The 18,820-nt window shown below is 39.6% G+C and overlaps 1 protein-coding gene across 6 annotated transcripts in view; it reads right to left on the bottom strand.

The window, feature by feature from the left end:
• The window catches only part of LRCH3 (leucine rich repeats and calponin homology domain containing 3), a 104,216-nt gene that overhangs the window by 63,633 nt on the left and 21,763 nt on the right, over positions 1 to 18,820 (bottom strand). For all 6 annotated transcript variants that reach the window (XM_073359115.1, XM_073359112.1, XM_073359111.1 and 3 more), the window contains exon 2: positions 631 to 775. In XM_073359115.1, coding sequence (XP_073215216.1) covers positions 631 to 775 — 145 coding nt within the window. The remainder of the gene's footprint in view (positions 1 to 630; positions 776 to 18,820) is intronic.

Raw genomic sequence — 18,820 nt, 5'->3', positions numbered from 1 at the left:
GACTTGCTCAAGATCACACAGTAAGCCTGTGGTAGAGCTGGGAACAGAATTCAGATCTCCTGAGTCCCAATCCCGTGCTTTGTCCACGAGATCATCTTTCCTCTTTCATTACTTATAGTACCCAGAAAACTTAATTTATCATCCAGAACCTCAAGAGCTGTCATTTAAAGATCCCATAGGAAAGAAGAGAAAACAAAAAACAAATCCTTTCACATTACAGACCTGCATAAAAAAATAAAATGGAGAGAGAGCAAAAGGAATCCAGACTAGTTAATGAGGACAAGTAGGCAATTTATCTTTCCTATGCCCTCAAATCTACAATACTGGCCAGATGGGATATGTTTGAAATCACAAAGAAGGAGCAGTGGCTGCCAAGATTTGAAGCAAGCATGCACAAGAAGATTTCAGGTAGTTAACATGAATCCAGAAGTGCCAAAAATTAAGATTACTACTATCTGATGTCTCCTCATTGAGGTAATTGGTAGAGACTGGTCCAGACTGGTGAATCTGATGGCATGTAATATCAAGACACACAGGTTATATACTAGGTTTGTGTTATCTTCTAGTGCTCCAAAGGTTGCAAGAATCTATAACATGGATATTAAAATCAAGATTTAAATGTGATGGTACCTGATATTTAGAAATGTTAAAGACTGTAGGTTCAGGATGGCCTCTGGGATATAACGAATGCAGTTCTGGTACAAGTTAAGGCTCTCAAGGGAAACAAAATGACAAGCTTCTGCAGGAAGCTCCGAGAGTCTGTTCCGTGACAAATCTGGAGGAAGGGGGAAAAAAAAGAAAAGAAGAGAGAAACAATCACCAAATGACCTTTGACTGAGTTCTTTGGGTCAGGAATTGTATCTTTGCACATTGTGGGTGCTATAAATATAATATAATAATGGTCACCAGCATCAAGCCTGTAAAAGGTGTGTTATGACAAATCATGTAGTTACAAAAAGAAAAGGAATACTTGTGGCACCTTAGAGACTAACCAATTTATTTGAGCATGAGCTTTCGTGAGCTACAGCTCACTTCATCGGATGCATACCGTAGTTACAGTTTCTGGGGTTGTTTGGTTTTTTGTTTTTAAGGGGGAAAAAGGAAAATCTTGTGTTTATAAAGACCAAAGGACATAGCCCAGAACATATGGCTTCCTTATACACCCTAACCCTTAACAATAATGTATATGTATTACCAAAGCCAAGAGAGGTTGTTTAGTGTCAGTCCTAATTTCCTTTAGAGAACCTGCCTGTTTAACAAACTGCATGACATTTCACCTCTTCAATGTCCAAACAAGGGCAAACATTTACCAAAGCAGAGCTCTCTAGTCAGCCCAAACTATTATCGTGCATGAGAAAAAACAAATTTAACATCATTTTATGTATTGTGAATTATAAACCATGCCCACCCTAAAGTCACGTCACACTAAGGTTAAAAGAAGGAACACGAAGCTTACAAGGTAAACTGAACCATAGCAACTTTTTTATCCACATTAGGGCCAACAGTTCCTATTTCTTTAGCCTTCACAGAACCCACCCAACAATGCAGTCTATTCTTGAAAGCCTGGCAAATCAGATAGGCCTCGCAATGTGTCGTGAAGGTCACTTTCAAAGTAGAGGGGCCCCCCTTACTGAAAATGCCCTGCCATCAGATTCTTCCGGGCTGAACCTGGAGGTTGTTTAGCCTGTGTGCCTCTGCTTATCTCAACTGTGCATATCTTATGATGAGAGATGGCTTCTAAGGTAGACAGGACCCAACTCATTAGAGTTTTATACATCTAAACCATTACTTAAAATTGTACCCAGAAAAACTGGAAGCCAGTTCAGGTCATAGAGTCCAGGAGTAAAGTGCCCCCTCATCCCCTGCCTCCGAAGGAAGCACTGCTATTTAAGTAGGCACTACATCTGTGCAAGCTGAAGTTTTAGAATGGTCTTCAGGTAGAACGTCATGTAGAGTGCATTTCAGTAATCCAATCTCAAGGTATGATTACGGCTAACTGTAGCAAAGGCCACAATAGATCTAAAATGTTGCAGCCTTCATGATGTGCAGATGGGAGAAAAAGAAAAGTCATGACAAATCTGCTAGCTTGACATACAATTAAAACACCAAGACTGTGAACTTAAGTGACAAATGGCAGACACACACTCACATAATCAAAGGAGATGGAATAATGGAATAACTGCTGCCCTTTCCTTCAGCTGCTTCCCATAGTCTAAAAGCATAACCTTAGTTTAAACTAGGTTGAATATCGGAGAGCTACGATATCAGTCATATTAAATCCTAATCTTGATCAGACATTGAGTGAATCACTCAAATACACATCCTGGTCCAATAAAACTGAAACAATGCTAGGGGTATCACACCCCACAAGTCTCTCCCTAACAGCCTCTCATTGGGCAGCTGGGGCAACGAAGTAGAACCCTGAAGAGGCTTGCAAGTGAATCTTTGGGATAAACATGTCAGGAAAGATAGGAGTCACAAATTAGCAACTCCATCCATTCCTGTAGGCTTGTCTTCAATCGTATCAAAATATGCTGATAGACCTAAAATAATCTGCAAAGACATCCGGTTATCCACTATGAGAAAGATCAACCAGCAAGGCAACCAGTGCACTGTTTGCATCATATCCAGGACTAAAGCTAGATTGATTGCGGTTTACAAAACTGGAAGACTCCAGCTACTGTGAGAATTACTACTATTTAACTTTATCAATAACATTCCTCCTTCCCCCGCCATCTCAGCTGGGAGATTCAATACAGGGTGGTAACTGACATTCTTTCAGTCAAGAAACAAATTCTTGAGCAGCTGTCAAGTAAGAGATGTTGGCACCCTACTTTCTCAAACGGAATTGACAATAATGGAACAGCTGTCTCTACAGTGAGGAACAGGTCCAATTCACAGGTTGTTGCTCAAAGTTTTTCCAGCCCCTCCAAAACCAGGCTGAAACTCAAGCAGGAAAGACTCCTTATTTGTCCCTGCCTTCCTTCTTCCATCACTCTCTCCATCCATGGTTCTGCTACCAAGGGCGAGAGAATTCACAGCTAAGATTCCTTAAAATCAGACTGAACTAGCTTGAACACATCTCATTGTATGCAATACTTGACTCTGTACCCAAGTGGATACATCCTGGATTAACCATGCTCTTCAACACCTGGAACAGTTCAGATGTTCAAGCATTTGTAGATGCTAATGGAATCAAATAAACTTCTCTATGCTTCTTGCACCGTCATAGCACACAATTTCAAAAAGTCTTTATGCCATAAGCAATCAGACTCAGCACAAGACCTCTCCCAGTGATGCTCTAGTCCAGCAGCTCCCAAACTTTATTGGTGCACGTACCACCTTCTCAAAAATTGCTGTGAAATGAATGATGGAACATCAAGCTCATGTACCACCAATGATTACAAGAACCACATTTTGGGATCCCCTGCTCTAGACATTTCCCTTTCCAAAAGTTCTTGTTCTTTTCTCCCACAGTTTGTCTGATTCACGATAGCATTCCTTTTTGAAAAATGATAGCAAACAAGAAAGAAAACTTGGCAAAAACTATATAACTACTACAGATACATAAGACTCTGTATTACCCAAAACTATCACATCCCCATTGGGAACCCTTCTGCTCCAATACTGTACTAAAACGTAACATGAGAAAAGCTATTTCCAAACAAATAAAGTATCTCAACACAACAGAAAAATACCATAAACTGGGCATTGAGGATAGCCAATTATGTTATTAGAAATCACTAAAATCTGCAGTACACTAAAAATATTTTAGATACACAAATTTGCCATATGCTAAAGCACAACTGCACTGTGACATTCATAACATATGAAAAGAAAGGAAGGTCAAGTTGCCTCCAATTATTAAAAAAGTTCAAACAAGAAATAGGCGCAGAGTATAATTAAAAGATATACAAACATGATACCTGTTTAAATATCCACTCATTCCAGGAGCTAAAATAGCTTATGTCCACTCTAGTTCCTTTAAATAATTACTACAAAATCAATGTCACCTACAAGGTTTAAGACTTTGTTCATGTTTCTTGGGCAAACCCACCACCGCCACCAATCCCACTGTCATTATCTCAATCACACACTCAACTCCTTCCAACACACATTTATTTCTTTCCCTCCTTCACACAGATGTGCTGTCAAGAAGATTTTATTAACCATTTTAAAAAGGAAACAGCTCTCTCAATTAACAAGTCTCATTTTCTGGCAGAAGAGGCCAGGCAGCAATGGAATGAATGAGTTTGACAACTGACATAAGAAGTCTCGATTGATTTTGGTTGCATTTGAATTTTACTAACCAGCATTTAAAACAAATCAAAACAGGCTTTATTTTGTTGTTCAGATCACAAGCATATGAATAAACAGTACAGAATACTGATGTTCTGAAGAGCTTTGTTTCCGTATTTTCTGAAGGAAGAAGTCATTGCAAAAGCACGATTAAGTGTGAAGAATAAGGAATCTTGCAAAATACATTCAATGTTAGTAAACTGTATATAAATTAGCATAACAGAGCCACCAAAGCATGTGTAAAGCAAAGGCTTCACATTTTTCAAACAAGGCTTGCCTAAATTTAGTGTAACTTTTACAACTCTATATATCTCAGCACAGTAGGAATTCAATAGAAATCTGATCAACTGGATTTATTTTTACAAGATCTTCAGAACATAATTGAGTTGAGGTAGAAGCATGGACTCTAAATCATCAAAAGAAGGCCTGATTAATTAAAGATTAGTTAATGGGGCAGCAGCAGTTTTACTCAAATGGAAGTCACCAGTTTGCCATCCTCTGCTCCAGGCTTGCTTTACAGAAAGTCTAGAAAGAGCCTAGGCAAGAGCAGAAAGACATCATATATTGCGAGGGGAGAAAGGCACTGCCACAAGAAGAGTCCAAGATGACTGTAAAATAGGAACTGCTTAATTGGACCGAGCACCTCAAGAGCCTGACAGAGGAAAGGTTATAGCAGAAAATCAAAATGACCATTTGTGAATGTGAAAACTGCAAATTAAGTGTTTCACGTGCAAATTATGAAGGTCCAACAAATGTACATACAATACCTCTTAATTTAAAATTCCAGTTAATCCAAGCCAGCTCAGTGCCCCCACCTTCTTAGCTTTGTCAATTAAGTGGAATTTTGCATTTTGTATGGTGGCGTCATTAGTCTAATTGGCAGATTCCTCTGAAAACTACCCTCCCCCGTCTGGAACAATCAGACCAATAAATCATTTAGGCAATACAGTAGTCCTATTCGGAAACAATTTAACAAAACAAAATCCCTAAGTGAAGAGAATAGCTCTAGCAAAAACAGGAGAGAAGAGTTATAAAGAACAATGAAGTGACTGGTCATACACGTATTAAAGTTGATTTGCAGCATAGCACTTCATGGTACATTTCAAAAAGGGAAAAGTGTGTATGTATAAGAACACAGACAAAGGCTAAGGGATTTTATTGGGGGAAAAAAGTGTCCTAAAATCTCATATATTCTTCTTCTGCTGAAGAGGACATAAAAATAAAGTGGAAGTAGCACTAAAGAAACAGAGACTGCAGAAATTTCATTGTCACCTCTAATCTGCACATAACAAAATTCACACAAACAGCTGGCTCCCCATTTCTCAGCAAAACTTTTAATGCCAAAGTGTTTTAGGAAGGCCTTGTTATTACTGAGACCTCAATATTTTTACAAGACACACTATAATACTTCTACTAATACAATAGTTTCATTTATTAATTGACAATAGTCAAATTAAGCAAACAAAATATATTTTATAATGCATTATCTCTACCTAATTTAATGTTTGTTCACTTCCTTATTTGACAAAATTCAATAATATGTAATAAATACAGTCACTGATATAAATTAGTGAAGTTTCACTACCCATCAATTCTTCTACAAGAGATCAAAGAGCAACTGCTCAACAATTATTGAGAGTGAATGTATTAGTTAAATATGGACTACTGTACTTTGGAATGGGAATTACTTTTATTCAGGTTGACCTTTCATGGATTAGAATTGCTGTTCTCATAAATCTGCCGTACAACAGGATCTTGTAGGTTGCTAAAAATAGGTCAGTTTTTTGGGAAGATCATGTGGGACTTTAGCAAAAAGGAAATGTTCTTTGGAAACTAAGTTCTTTGTGAAAGATAAAAACCTATCCATATCAATAAAAAATAAAGTTTCATAACAGGGTCAGACTGATAGTGTTTTCCATATTAATCAGGGTCTTGTCCTGAAAGGCAGAAAATCCAATTTTACATGTGACATGCAGACAATATATTTACAGTTGCTTCACGTATATTAGATAAAAGCTCTCACTACATTCAAAGAAGAATGGCATAAAGATACCAAAATATTTTAGTGCAGGATGATTCGCTTCTAAGGGCAAGAGGATGGTCTGCTTTGTCTAAAACATCAGCATACAAGCATACATGCAGCAGTATGGCAGGCAGTTCACAAGCATTCTCAAATAAGTCTAGTCCATGGGTTCTCAAACTTCATTGCACCACAATCACCTTCCAATAACAAAAATTACTACATGACCCCAGGAGGAGGAACTGAAGCTTGAGCTCACCCAAGCCCCACCACCCCAGGTCGGGGGCCAAAGCTCAAAGGCTTTCAGCACCAGGCAGGGGGCCTGTAACCTGAGCCTCACTGCCCAGGGCTGAAGTCCTCGGGCTTCAGCCCCAGGCAGTGGGGCTTGGGCTTGGGCTCCAACCCCGGGCTCCAGAAAGTCTAAACCAGTAGTGGTGACCCCATTAAAATGGGGTCACAAACCACTTTGGGGTCCTGACCAACAGTCTGAGAACCACTGGTCTAGTCTAAAGTGAACAACCCAAGGGACACAATGCTATAGACACTATAAACAATAAAGGTAAGATGACAAGAGCTATCATTTCAGCAACCAAAATGTATATGGTAGATGGCTAGTACAAGGGAACAGGGGAAATAGCAGGATGAACAAACATCGAAAAGGAAACACAGTATAGTAGTTCTGTGAGGAATTACATGTTCAAAGTCTGGAACTACATTAAATAACTTTGGTTCCCTCGTGTTTACATCTTTTAAGACCATGACTGACTCAATATTTCCACAATGGTGACAGTAATTAGGAACAGACCCTACTGTTACCAGCTTCTCATAAAACATTAATGTATAACTTTCATGCACTAATTGATGTACTCTGTACATGAATTCAACTGTTGATCTGAACAAACTCATTTGTGACCATTTCCCCAAACAGCCAGCCTGCTCCTTTGGGGATTACCTTCCTAGGTTATAACATCCTCTAGATTGGTCACAAATTGTTCCTTTTGAAGAATATCTTCATGTTTGACAGTTCAACTTTGATACAGTATCTTTAGAACAAAACTATCAAATCCATTACTGAAATCATCAATTTTTTTTGGTCCAGTTGTAAATAAACATGGATTTTTTGTTTATTTTTAATTCTTTCTACCACCTTGGAGGATCATTGGGTACAGTGAACTGTGTCCTTAATAAGATTTTTATGGATTATTTTTATAAGAATATGAAACAGAAAAGAAGGAGTGCATAATCCTAACAGGATGAATATATCCAATGGTATGGCACCAATTCCTCTCTCTTGTGTAAGAGAATGGGAGATTACTGTTCTGAATGTTATAAACATGATTTGGTAGGTCTCAAATGTGAGGACACTGTTTTTTGGTCTCTGAACTCACCCACTCGTGAGAGTCAGTCAGAGCTATTCAATCTGCTAGAACATTTTCCTTTACCTTACAAGCATTAGGAAGGTCTCAACTGACAATATCCAGTTTCACATGTGGAGGATTTCCTGACACAAGAGGACTGATCTCATTTCTTCCTGCTTGCTTCATACTGCATCAATATTTTCAGTATTAACGCCTATTTTTTAAAAGCAAAATCTAACACTAACACCTTCAGTCTATTCAGAATTTCTCTCCCTGACTCAACTCCTCCCCACCAATCCCTCACAAGCATGAACTTTCTTCAAGTGCTTTCGTACCAAGGTTAGACATATCACTTAACATCATTTAGGATGAGACACTCTGCAAGTTCTTGACATTTATTTGAAATGGAATTCAAGGCATGACTGGGAGAATCTGACAGTGTTTAACCATTCATTCATTCTTAGTTCAGCTCATTTTGCCAAGATATTGCACAGGTCTGAGTACAATATTACACATCACCCATGCTGCAATACATTAACAGTAGTCACACTCAATGTTCTTCTCAAACGCAGAATTTTTATGTCTCAGTAACAAACTGACAAATGGCCTTTCATTTTTAATTTTCAGTTGTAGATGTTTCACAGTGTTAGAAAGACAGGATTCACACATCTGGTCTATTTGTGGTAGAAATTGTGTTCTTGTTTTGGCTGGAACAATTTCCTTGCTCTTTTTGCAGATGGCGGGTGTTACATATAAATCCCTGATGTGTGAACTGACCATAGAAAAGGAGGATTGAAATGGGCACAAATACCTGTTACTAAATCTCCTTTTAAAACGGCTAATATTGGTAATGGGAATATTGATGTTTATTCATTTGGGGCACTCTTCCAATATTGGTAAATCCTGAAGGACAACTGAGAAACAGAAGTGTTAACTTGGAATATTTGTTTTGGCTTTAAATTTCTCTCTCCTCCATTTAGACTCTTGTTATAGAATATTCTACAAAAAATGTTTTGTTTTGAGTTATTGTATTTGATTTTTTTAAAGTAATCAGTATTAATGGAAACAGTTTCTGCTCATTAGGAGCAAAATCTGACCCACATTAGAACAGCTGGAGCTTTGGACCTGATATTTGTATGTGGCAAAAAATAACTAACTACAAGCAGGGTTGTAAACTTAGGCCCCAATCTTGCAAGCTGCTCCATATGGGCAAATCCCTGCCTCTGCACAGAGCCCTGCTGAATATATAAATTGCCATACTAGTTCAGATCAGTGATCCATCTAGATCGGTGTCCTGTCACTGACAGTGGCCAGTATTAGCTGTTTCAGAGGAAGGAACAAGAAACCCTGCTGCAGGCAGTTAGTAATAATCTGACCACAAAGTTAGTGACTTCAGTGGTTTATTCTGCAAGCATATATTGTATAATTACAACACAGTTAGGTGCTGAATAGAGCAATGTGTAATTTAGAAATAATTATATTTCTCTCGTGTTTCAATTAATTAGAACAATTTTATACTGGCTCATTTATGAATAGGTGTTGACCATAAATATAATTTAGTAATAAGCACACAGCACTTTATATCTTCAAAGTACAGTATTACAGAAGACTGTCAGGTCTGCTATAGTTAGGTTAATACCAGCTTTTTGTTTCAAATAAATACTAATACCTCCTCCCACTACTCAGAAACTAAGAGACCATCTATACAGTAGGAACAATTGTGCTGGGGAACATGATGAAAACATGGTAGCCAGCCCCCACCACCTGGTTAAGATAGTTCTCTCTCTGCTGGAAGATTGGATTGAACTATGCCTTAGCTGCTTTTGGGGACTAGCATTTTGTAATCATATGCCTCCAACATGCTGATACCTACAGCATTATGGGCTTTACGTATTAACCTTTCTGCCTCACTTTCCTCATCTGTAAAACAGTGTAAGTGATTTGTCCAAATGGAAACTGCAGTAATGCTGTAATTGGAACTCAGTAGTGACTAGCTCCAAGTCCCATGATCAGTCCTCTATACTACAGTGCATTAAAAATGTATTGTCTAGTGTGCCAGTCATAAATTTAACACATATATACTTTTAGATTTTAAATAAGTATTTGCTGGTTTACCTTATCAAAGGCAGAGCAAATAGTGATTTTTATAATTTGGCTAAATCATAAACCTTTGAAAAATAATCATTTGTACATGTGCAGCTTGCTAGACTCTGGCTGTTAAAGCAGTGTTTCCCAAATGATGGGTTCCAACCCACCAGCGCGTCACAGATGGGCCACCAAATCTATAGCTAGAGTAACCCATCCCTGGGCCCTAGGCAAGCATGCACTTCTCCTGGTCCAGTGTAGAGGGGAGGCCCTCTCTGCCGTGGCAGCTCCTGTCCCAGCTTTTGACATCATGGAGAGATGGTAGGCCAAATCTGAGTGGTGCTGCGACCCCATGCGCCAGGTTCAATGGCTGAAGCAGGAAGCTGAGCCTAATCCCATAGGAGAGGAGCCGCTGCTGTGGGGCAGGCTCACTCTTTGACCCCCTACTTCCTGCTCAGGGCCTCTCCTCCACAATGAGCTGGGATTAGATTGCAGTGCTGGTGAAGAGGGTGCATATATGTAATGGCAGATCCAAAAAAACAACAACCCTCAAACAAACACAAAATGAACAAAAGTCATCTTAGTAAAAAGTTTGGTAACCACTGTGCTAAAATCTCTGAATATTCTATTTACACTAAGCATGCTCTAGACCTCATTGACCTTCCACTACATAGAAAATGCTCCCTGGCCCACACAGCCTGAACACCAGACAAGACACAAATAGCTATTCCTTTAAGTCAGGGGAAGGAATGCTGAATTGGAAACCGTGGGAAACTATGAGTTTTAGTGCTAGTTCTTCTGACTGGCATAGGTGCTGGAACTAGGAGTGCAGCAACACCCCCTGGCTTGAAGTGGTTTCCATTATATACGGAGTTTACAGGTTGGTTCAATGGCTCTCAGCACACCCACTATAAAAATTGTTCCAGCACCCTGCTGACTGGTGTTAATTCTGTGCCCTCCACAGCCACTGTTGAGCAAAACCATACACTCCTATCTTAGGAGAAAGGCAAGCAACATTGTCCCAGTGGGGTAATCAAGAAGTTGCACCATCTCTTCAAGCAGAGCTGGGAATAGACCATTGTCTCTAATATGGCAAACCCAAGTCTCATACATATAGCCATGCTGCCTTTCACAATTAACATACTGTATCTATGACCTTGAGAGACACCCACTCACACCTGAATATCCAGTAGCGCAGTGGTGAGGGCATTCACCTGGGTGATTGCCTATTCTGTGGGGAGGATCTTTCTCTTTTTTCATAAAAATTTTCAAAAAGTCTCAGCTTCATTTCATATCAGAACAAAGACAAATTTCAAAACCTCCATTTTTGTGTGTGTGAGAGAAGTGGAATTCTTGTTTTCTGACCAGACCTACTCATTATTAAACCAACACGGTGTACAAAAATTAATAAAGGTAAGAAGTCTCATCCAATTAGGCATAGATACAGTCCTTTACATAGCGTTATTATGGAAAACTCTGCAATATCCAACACCAAAAAAGTAACACATGGATGCAGTTTCAACATTAACTCTGATTTTCCTTCTTTTTGTTGTTTTTAATCATTTTAATGTAGATTTTTCTGTGGTATAACCTCACATTAGTGAAAACCTCATGGGTGTTACCGTGAAAAATACTAAATACTATATGTCACAAACATATATTTTATAGCACATACATAACGCAGTTTGAAGATAAGCTGTAGTTGAAAGTGGAGAATGCTGTTCACAAAGTAAGTAATTCAGCCATCAATATGAATACCCATAGTAGAAGAGGTAAACATCCCAATCAGAAACATAACTCAGGAGAAATGCTATTTCTCTTCCTTGCGGAATAATAGTTTTCCATTGTCAAAAAATAATATTGTTTCCTGTTTGCTGAAGGAAGAAAGGTTGAATGGGATCTACATAACAAAGCTAGAGCAACTGTATAACTGCTGGCAAGCACAGCAGGCAAGGGTATTGAACTGTGGTCCTTATAAGGAAAAGAAAACTGCTAAAAGTTGTTAGACATCATTTGCTTATGTTTCAGTAGGCCCTGGAACAGGAAAACCAGCAACCTGGATGAGTTGAACAGTTCTGCAGAATTTTACTTTTCACTCAGGTTCCCTTACATGCACATTTAAAACAACACACACACAGCTTTCCTTAGACTAGCACAATTATTTTATGGATGTGGGCAGGGCTTAATCCCAATCTTTTGCTCCCTAGGGATGTGTGTTTTGCACAGGGAGCATGTATCCTTTAAGGGTGGGGAGTGGGTGGAGCAAAGAAAACATTTCAGGCTCAACTGCAACAACCCCTTCAAATGATTAGGGTGCAGAGTTCAGTAGCACCAAAAGAGATTTCTGAACAAGAAAGATGGACGATCTGAAAGCTGGGCCTCAGGAGTGGGCTACCTAAAGAACAGGATACAATAGGAGAATTTTACAGGTGAAATTCTAATTTGGGGCTTTCAGCTGCTGCCCTTCACTATAGTATCTGAGCAGAGTGACATATCAGACCATCCTGAAAATGTTTTTTAGGTCTTGAAATGATACAACAGTGACAGCTTAATTGATGTGGAGATGAGTATTAGTAGTGGAGAGCACAGATTAACCCTAACCTTTCCTTATGAAGGTTGAAATTACAAAATTGAATATTTGCTGTACCTCCAGGAATTGGAGCTTTCTCCCATGGAATTCCAGAAAAACCTAGTTTAATAGTTTCATTCCTTTCCCTCACTGAATATGGCTCCTAGCCAACAGTCTGATGATTTTTTTTGTCTTCATACAGCAGTAAAACACTGAGCCAAGTTAGCTAAAATAAGATGAACTAGGAGAAGTAAATTGAAAGAAAGCTTCACTGTGAAATGAACCGGGGTCTCAGGTTCACAAAGGCTGATTATATAAGAGAACAGGTTCTTTTCTTAGATGGAAGGCTGACCTGCAGTCCTTCCTGTTATTCACTGCTATTTGCTGTTACTTGGGCATAAAATGACTGTAAAACACCCATCTCAAGAAAACAAGCTCTTAGACCTCCCCTACACACAAACTTGCAACACTTTAGTTAAAGCAGTGCAACCCCCCGTTGTAGACCTTCTTATTTTGGTTTAAAAGTGGCTTATTTTGATTTGTCTTAAATCTATTCCTAATCTATTTAAGATATATTGAAATAAGCCTAGTTTAAACCAAAATGAGAGGTATGTCCATAGCTTTTTGGATCCATTTAGTGAAATGGATTTAAAATTATACCTTAAGTTAAACTGGTACAACTCTGCATGCAGACAAGTGCTTAGCCTTTCTCATAAAGAAAATATAAAAAACAAGTGGTGGGGGGAGGGAATTTATTTAATAATGTCATTTTAGCCAAGAATTTCAAGGAGTAAATTATTTGGAAACGAATACCAAATTGAAGTTCCTATTACTGCAAAATTCAGTTTTCTTTTAGCCTTAAACTACCATCACATCAAAAACTTGAAGGAGATTAAAATCATCTTGGTTGGTAAGAGTTTTGCTGCAATTGCATTAGTTTAGAATTGAACAAACTTTTATCAGGTTTTCTAAAATAGATTTGAACACCTCAATTCTAGAATGCTTGACATGAAAATCTGCATTTAAAATGTAACCCTTGTCCTTCAAATACTTTCCACCTCATCTCTCCTGCACGTGTTTTCCCTTCCTAGCCTATTTAGAATACAAAGTCCTCGGAGCAGGGACCTATTTTTCCAATTCATATGCGCAGAGCCATTGCACAACTAAGGTATTATAGAATGAATACTAATAAGTGGATGCACTCCAAGTCTCACATGACAAACAGTGATCTCCTCCTGACTTCTCCTTCTGTGGGCCTGGGCTGCTCTTAAATGTCTGCCCCTCCCTTGGCCACTCTATCCCGAGAATCCCCCTCACGTCATCCAGACCCCCGCCCCATCTCCCCAACCACATTATCATTTCCTATGTGTTCCTACAGCTCCTCTCTTCCCCAGACCCACCTCAAGAGACCGGCTGCCCCCATGACTCTGCACCAGACCACAAGATGATATGAGGGCAGGGTGGGCTTGGCAGTCACTCCATAATCACTACCAATATGCTTATGATTGAGATGATGTGGGTTTTTAAAACGCATTTCCACATATTTCAGTTCTTAGAGGATATAAGATGCAATTTCCCTAATACAAGGAAATCAGTGTTTTAAGGCTGAATTCAGCCTTAATACACTGAAGACCACAATGGTGTTGTGAATGGCCCAGATTAACCCTCCCCCTTTGTAAACACTTCACCTCTACCCAACTGGTTAGAGTGCTGTTTGCTCAAAAGTCATGCTCTTTTCACATGCACATTTTGTGTAAACACATATGTTTTTGAGGAGATGTTAAAATCGACAATGGATAGTCAGACTGCCAAGGAAAAGTTTCAGCCAGAACCAAATTCCAAAATCTTCCTATTAAAAATTATGAAGAGAAACCATCCAGGACTGCATAGCAAATGTAAAGGTCCTAAAAACTAACTGTGAAATTTTACATGAAAGGACCATGTATTTATACAAAAAAAAACAGGCATTAATGCTTAGTTTTAGAATGTAGCTCTATGTGGCTGCTACCCGGGTGTCTCCACAATTATGACACTATAGGATACTGCTTATCAGTCTGCATAACTCGGTCACCAGATCTGTCTCATTCCATTGCAGACACTAGCAGATGTCTTCAACAATATGGTATTTTACGGAGTGAAAAAAAACCTAGCAGTCAAAAGGCTTATTTATGTTCTTTTAATGGACTCCTTGAGGCCATCCCACATGCTGACATCATTCTTAACAAATAGAGCCTATTATGCTTTACATACACAATGCTGCCATTTCTAACAGGACAATTATTGCCAGAATGCTACAAAAAGCTGAAAGTATGCCAAGTCATCTATATAATACAAGCCACTTCAATGATGAGACATAAATTAACAATATAGGATATGTATGAAGAATATCCTGTGTCAAACAGAGACATGTCCAGAGGAGGAGATATAACTAAGGCAATTGCCAAAGCATATCAAATAAATGTAGACTCTGGAAGCAATAAAGGTCCCCTTCATTCTAAAGGACACAAGGACAGATTTATGCAGTAATCAACAAACTATGGGGTCAGCTCCCAAAGTTTAGTACCACGTCCTCATACAGAATATTTTAAATTTTTAAAATTTAAATTTAAATTTTTTTAAAATGCTATAATCAAAATAATTGCTACATTCTCAATAAAACACTGAATAGACTTACACCTATCCCAGTGGTTCTCAACCTGCAGCCCAATCAAAACACCTGTGTGGCCCGTGTGACATCCTCAGGGCCATACAAGTAGTATATATATTGCGTGAATGAGCCCCACATAATGCACAGAGAGTTGCTTATGCGGCCCACAATGATAAATAGGTTGAGAACCACTGTATCCTTTCATAAACATCCAACATTATAATGAACAGTTAGCAGCATACATCACAAACAGTGACAATCTCCTTTTTAAAACATTACTGATGGTGGGCTTTAAAAAAAAAATCCTTGTTTAGGAGAACAGATGATTCAAGGCCTGATTTCACCTCTGGGAGAAATCAAGCTCAGAACAGAATTGTTACCATTGGAGCTGTTTGATGCCCCATGTGAAATGGGTTGATGGTGTCACTTCAGCTAGGATTCCAAGCCACAAAAAACATGACTGCAATTAGAACAACTGGTTCAACATAAAAGGGTCAAGGAATAGAAGAATAAGGAAAATGAGAACTCTAGTCTCATTGCTAAAGATGTTCCCTTGAAGTCAAGGTTTTGACACACTTGGAGTGATGAGAGGAAAGACACATGGGCTATGTCCATACTCTGCTTGCTCTGTAGATAAAGGACTTCGGTTTCCATAGCTGTCAATCAGGCACCTTTCATGAGTACTGTTTTCACTACTATTCTAGTTTAACGTTATAAAAGCAAATTAGAAATAAAATAAAATACAATTCTTCAAATACTTTTTTAAAACAAAAGCCCAGAGTAACACTCTTGAAATAGAAAATCGGAGGGGAATTAGTTCATGCATTCCAAAATATGACATCAGTATAATGACTCTAGAAAAACATACTAATGATCCTCAGCAACCTGACACCCCATTGCAGGTCCACTGCTAGAGAAATACTAGACTGTGCTGCAACAAAACAAGGTTTCAATTTACAAGTGAGCTATGGAATTAAGCTAGAAGAGAGAGGAAGTGTGCAGTAAATGAACAACTCCCCCCACCCACAAAAAAGTTACTTTAGGCTAAACAAGACTTATCACTTCAATGACAGCAACTTATATTTAGACCAGATGAATTTTTGTTTTTTACTTGTCATTTCAAAGCAGAAGTTATTCAACAAAACCTATTAAATTTACTTTGTTTAACTAAAATGTCACATGACAGACATGAAAGGACAGTAGGAAAGGACAGCTATATTGGCATTTATCAAACACATGCTCATTGTACAAGCCTCTAAACCCATACACAACTTTAAAAACTGAGAGTGAATACCAAAAACTTACTACAAAGTAAACAGAAAAATCCTAGATTCAGTATCAACTCAAATAATTCAAGGAGTACTTGTGGCACCTTAGAGACAAAACCAACAAATTTATTTGATCATAAGCTTTCGTGAGCTACAGCTCACTTCATATCTGATGAAGTGAGCTGTAGCTCATGAAAGCTTATGCTCAAATAAATTTGTTAGTCTCTAAGGTGCCACAAGTACTCCTTTTCTTTTTGCGAATACAGACTAACAAGGCTGCTACTCTAAAACCTGTCAAATAATTCAAGTCCCATCCAAAACCTCATTCAGACAGACACCTGTATAAACAGATAGCGAACAATCTCAAAAAAAAAAAATTGGAAAACCTGGGAGGTAGGCGGGCGCAAGCCCACCCACTGCTAAAGGCCCCTCTCCCAGCCTAGCGGGAGGGACTACTGGACCCAGGGACAACTGATTGTGGGGGACAACTAATGAAAAACAGGGAGCAGAGTGAAGGTCAGAGGTTCAAAATGAGAATACCGGACGGGGATGCTGAGCAGAGAACCCCAGACAGCGCTCACTGCTCCTCAAAGCTGTCGAGGGAGCCAGCGGACGCTGCCCAGTGGAACTCTGCCCGGATGCGTGAAACTAGGGAGGAACAGAAATAGGCCCCGCAGTCGCAGAGCACCCTCTCGTCCAACATTCTCCTCCTCATATTATAGATGGAGACTTCGGCCAGAACCAGGAGGAGGTTGACGAGGAGGCCAACAATCTCAAGCTCTGGTGGACCAACAGGGAAGTGAGTTCTAACACCAAAAATGCTATGAAAAAAATACGCCAGAACAATTATCCTGGAATTTAAATCAGTAGATTTAATAGGAATGTCTCTACTGATCTTAGCTTTCAGAATTCTTCATGGAAAGAGAGGTAATCTTTGAGTTAGTGAAGGTCCAGGTAATTTCACGTTTTAAACCAACTCCAAAAGCTTTAATTGTACTGAGAAGTAAAGAAGAAGCCAGTGACCATATGCAGCATAAGGGAAACGTACTCAAGATGATTTGCACCACTATGCAAGAGTTTAGAAGGCAACATTTGTAAACATATGCAGGCATAACATTTTAAGAGATTAATGTTATCAAAATTTAAAAATAAATGTGGAAGTACTAGATCTGACACTGAGAAAGCAGATAAGGGTAAGGAAAGTTAAGCAAATCAGAAGATTTAACTAGATGCTTTATGAACAAAACTGTTCATAAACAATGGACATATGAAATGAAGAGTGACATTCTTAACTTATACTTGAAATATGACTGAACTTTTGTTCCCACAAGTAAAGGATTAGATCAATTCAAAGATGTTTAACATAGCCTCACTAAAAGCACAAACCTATTTCTATTAAAATAATGTCTGACTACTAACTGTGGTACATCAAACAAGCCTTAAACTATAAAGCAAATAAAGACAACTTGTAAAGGAGTCACCAGAAAATGAAATTTAAAGCAAGAACAGAAACACAACAGATTAATATTTATACAGTGCATTTCACCTGATAAATTCCAAAACTACAAACAAGAATCCATTCATCCCCACTAAACTGAAACTGCTTTCAGAGCAGAAACAGCTATTTTAACAGTGAACAGAAACACTGTAGAAAACTTTTAGTACAGGAAGTGAAGAACCCTGTATTCCATTTACGGCAGGGATGGCAGTGCTCAGTAGGCTGAATGCAATTACTTGAATTGGAATTGGGTCAAAACATCAGGGTTTAACATCTTTGTGAACAATGGTCAAGATGTCAGTTTTACAAAAACACTGAAGGAATAATCTTTACTCTCTCACTGACCAGGACAAAGTGGAAAAGCTCTCATGGTGAGCAAAACTCTAGGCAACTGTTTCACTCTTGCTGCTCAAGTGAAAATTTCACTTTAGTACCCTAGCAAAGAACAGAAAACACCCTCTAGCTCAGGGGTGGGCAAACTTTTTGGCCCAAAAGCCACATATGGGTATGGAACTTGTATGGTGGGCCATGAATGCTCACAAAATTGGGGTTGGGATGCAGGAGGGGGTGAGGGCTCTGGCTGGGGGCGCGGGCTCTGGGGTGGGGCCAGAAATGAGGAGTTCAGGGTGCGGGAGGGGGCTCTGGCTGAAAGTGCGGGCTCTGGGGTGGGGCTGGGGATGAGGGATTTGGGGTGTATGAGGGTGCTCCAGGCTAGGACCAAGGGGTTCAGAGGATGGGAGGGGGCTCAGGGCTGAGGTAGGGGCATGGGGTGAGGTCTCTGGCTGGGGGTGCAGGCTCTGGGGTGGGGCCAGAAATGAGGAGTTCAGGGTGTGGGAGGGGGCTCTGGGGCTAGAGCAGGGGGTTGGGGCACAGAAGTGGGTCAGGGGTGCAGGCTCCGGGTGGCGCGTACCTCAAGCAGCTCCAGGAAGCAGTGGTATGTTCCCCCTCCGGCTCCTATGTGGAGGTGCAGCCATGTGGCTCTGCACACTGCCCCATCCACAGGCGCTGCCTCTGCAGCTCCCATTCGCCGCAGTTCCCAGCCAATAGGAGTTGCAGGGGTGGTGCTTGGGGCAGAG

The sequence above is a fragment of the Lepidochelys kempii genome, chromosome 9 (assembly GCF_965140265.1).
Source record: "Lepidochelys kempii isolate rLepKem1 chromosome 9, rLepKem1.hap2, whole genome shotgun sequence".
In the NCBI taxonomy this organism is placed as follows: Eukaryota; Metazoa; Chordata; order Testudines; family Cheloniidae; genus Lepidochelys; species Lepidochelys kempii.
The sequence above is the reverse complement of the archived record's forward strand: the minus strand, read 5'-3'. Positions and strand labels throughout refer to the sequence as shown.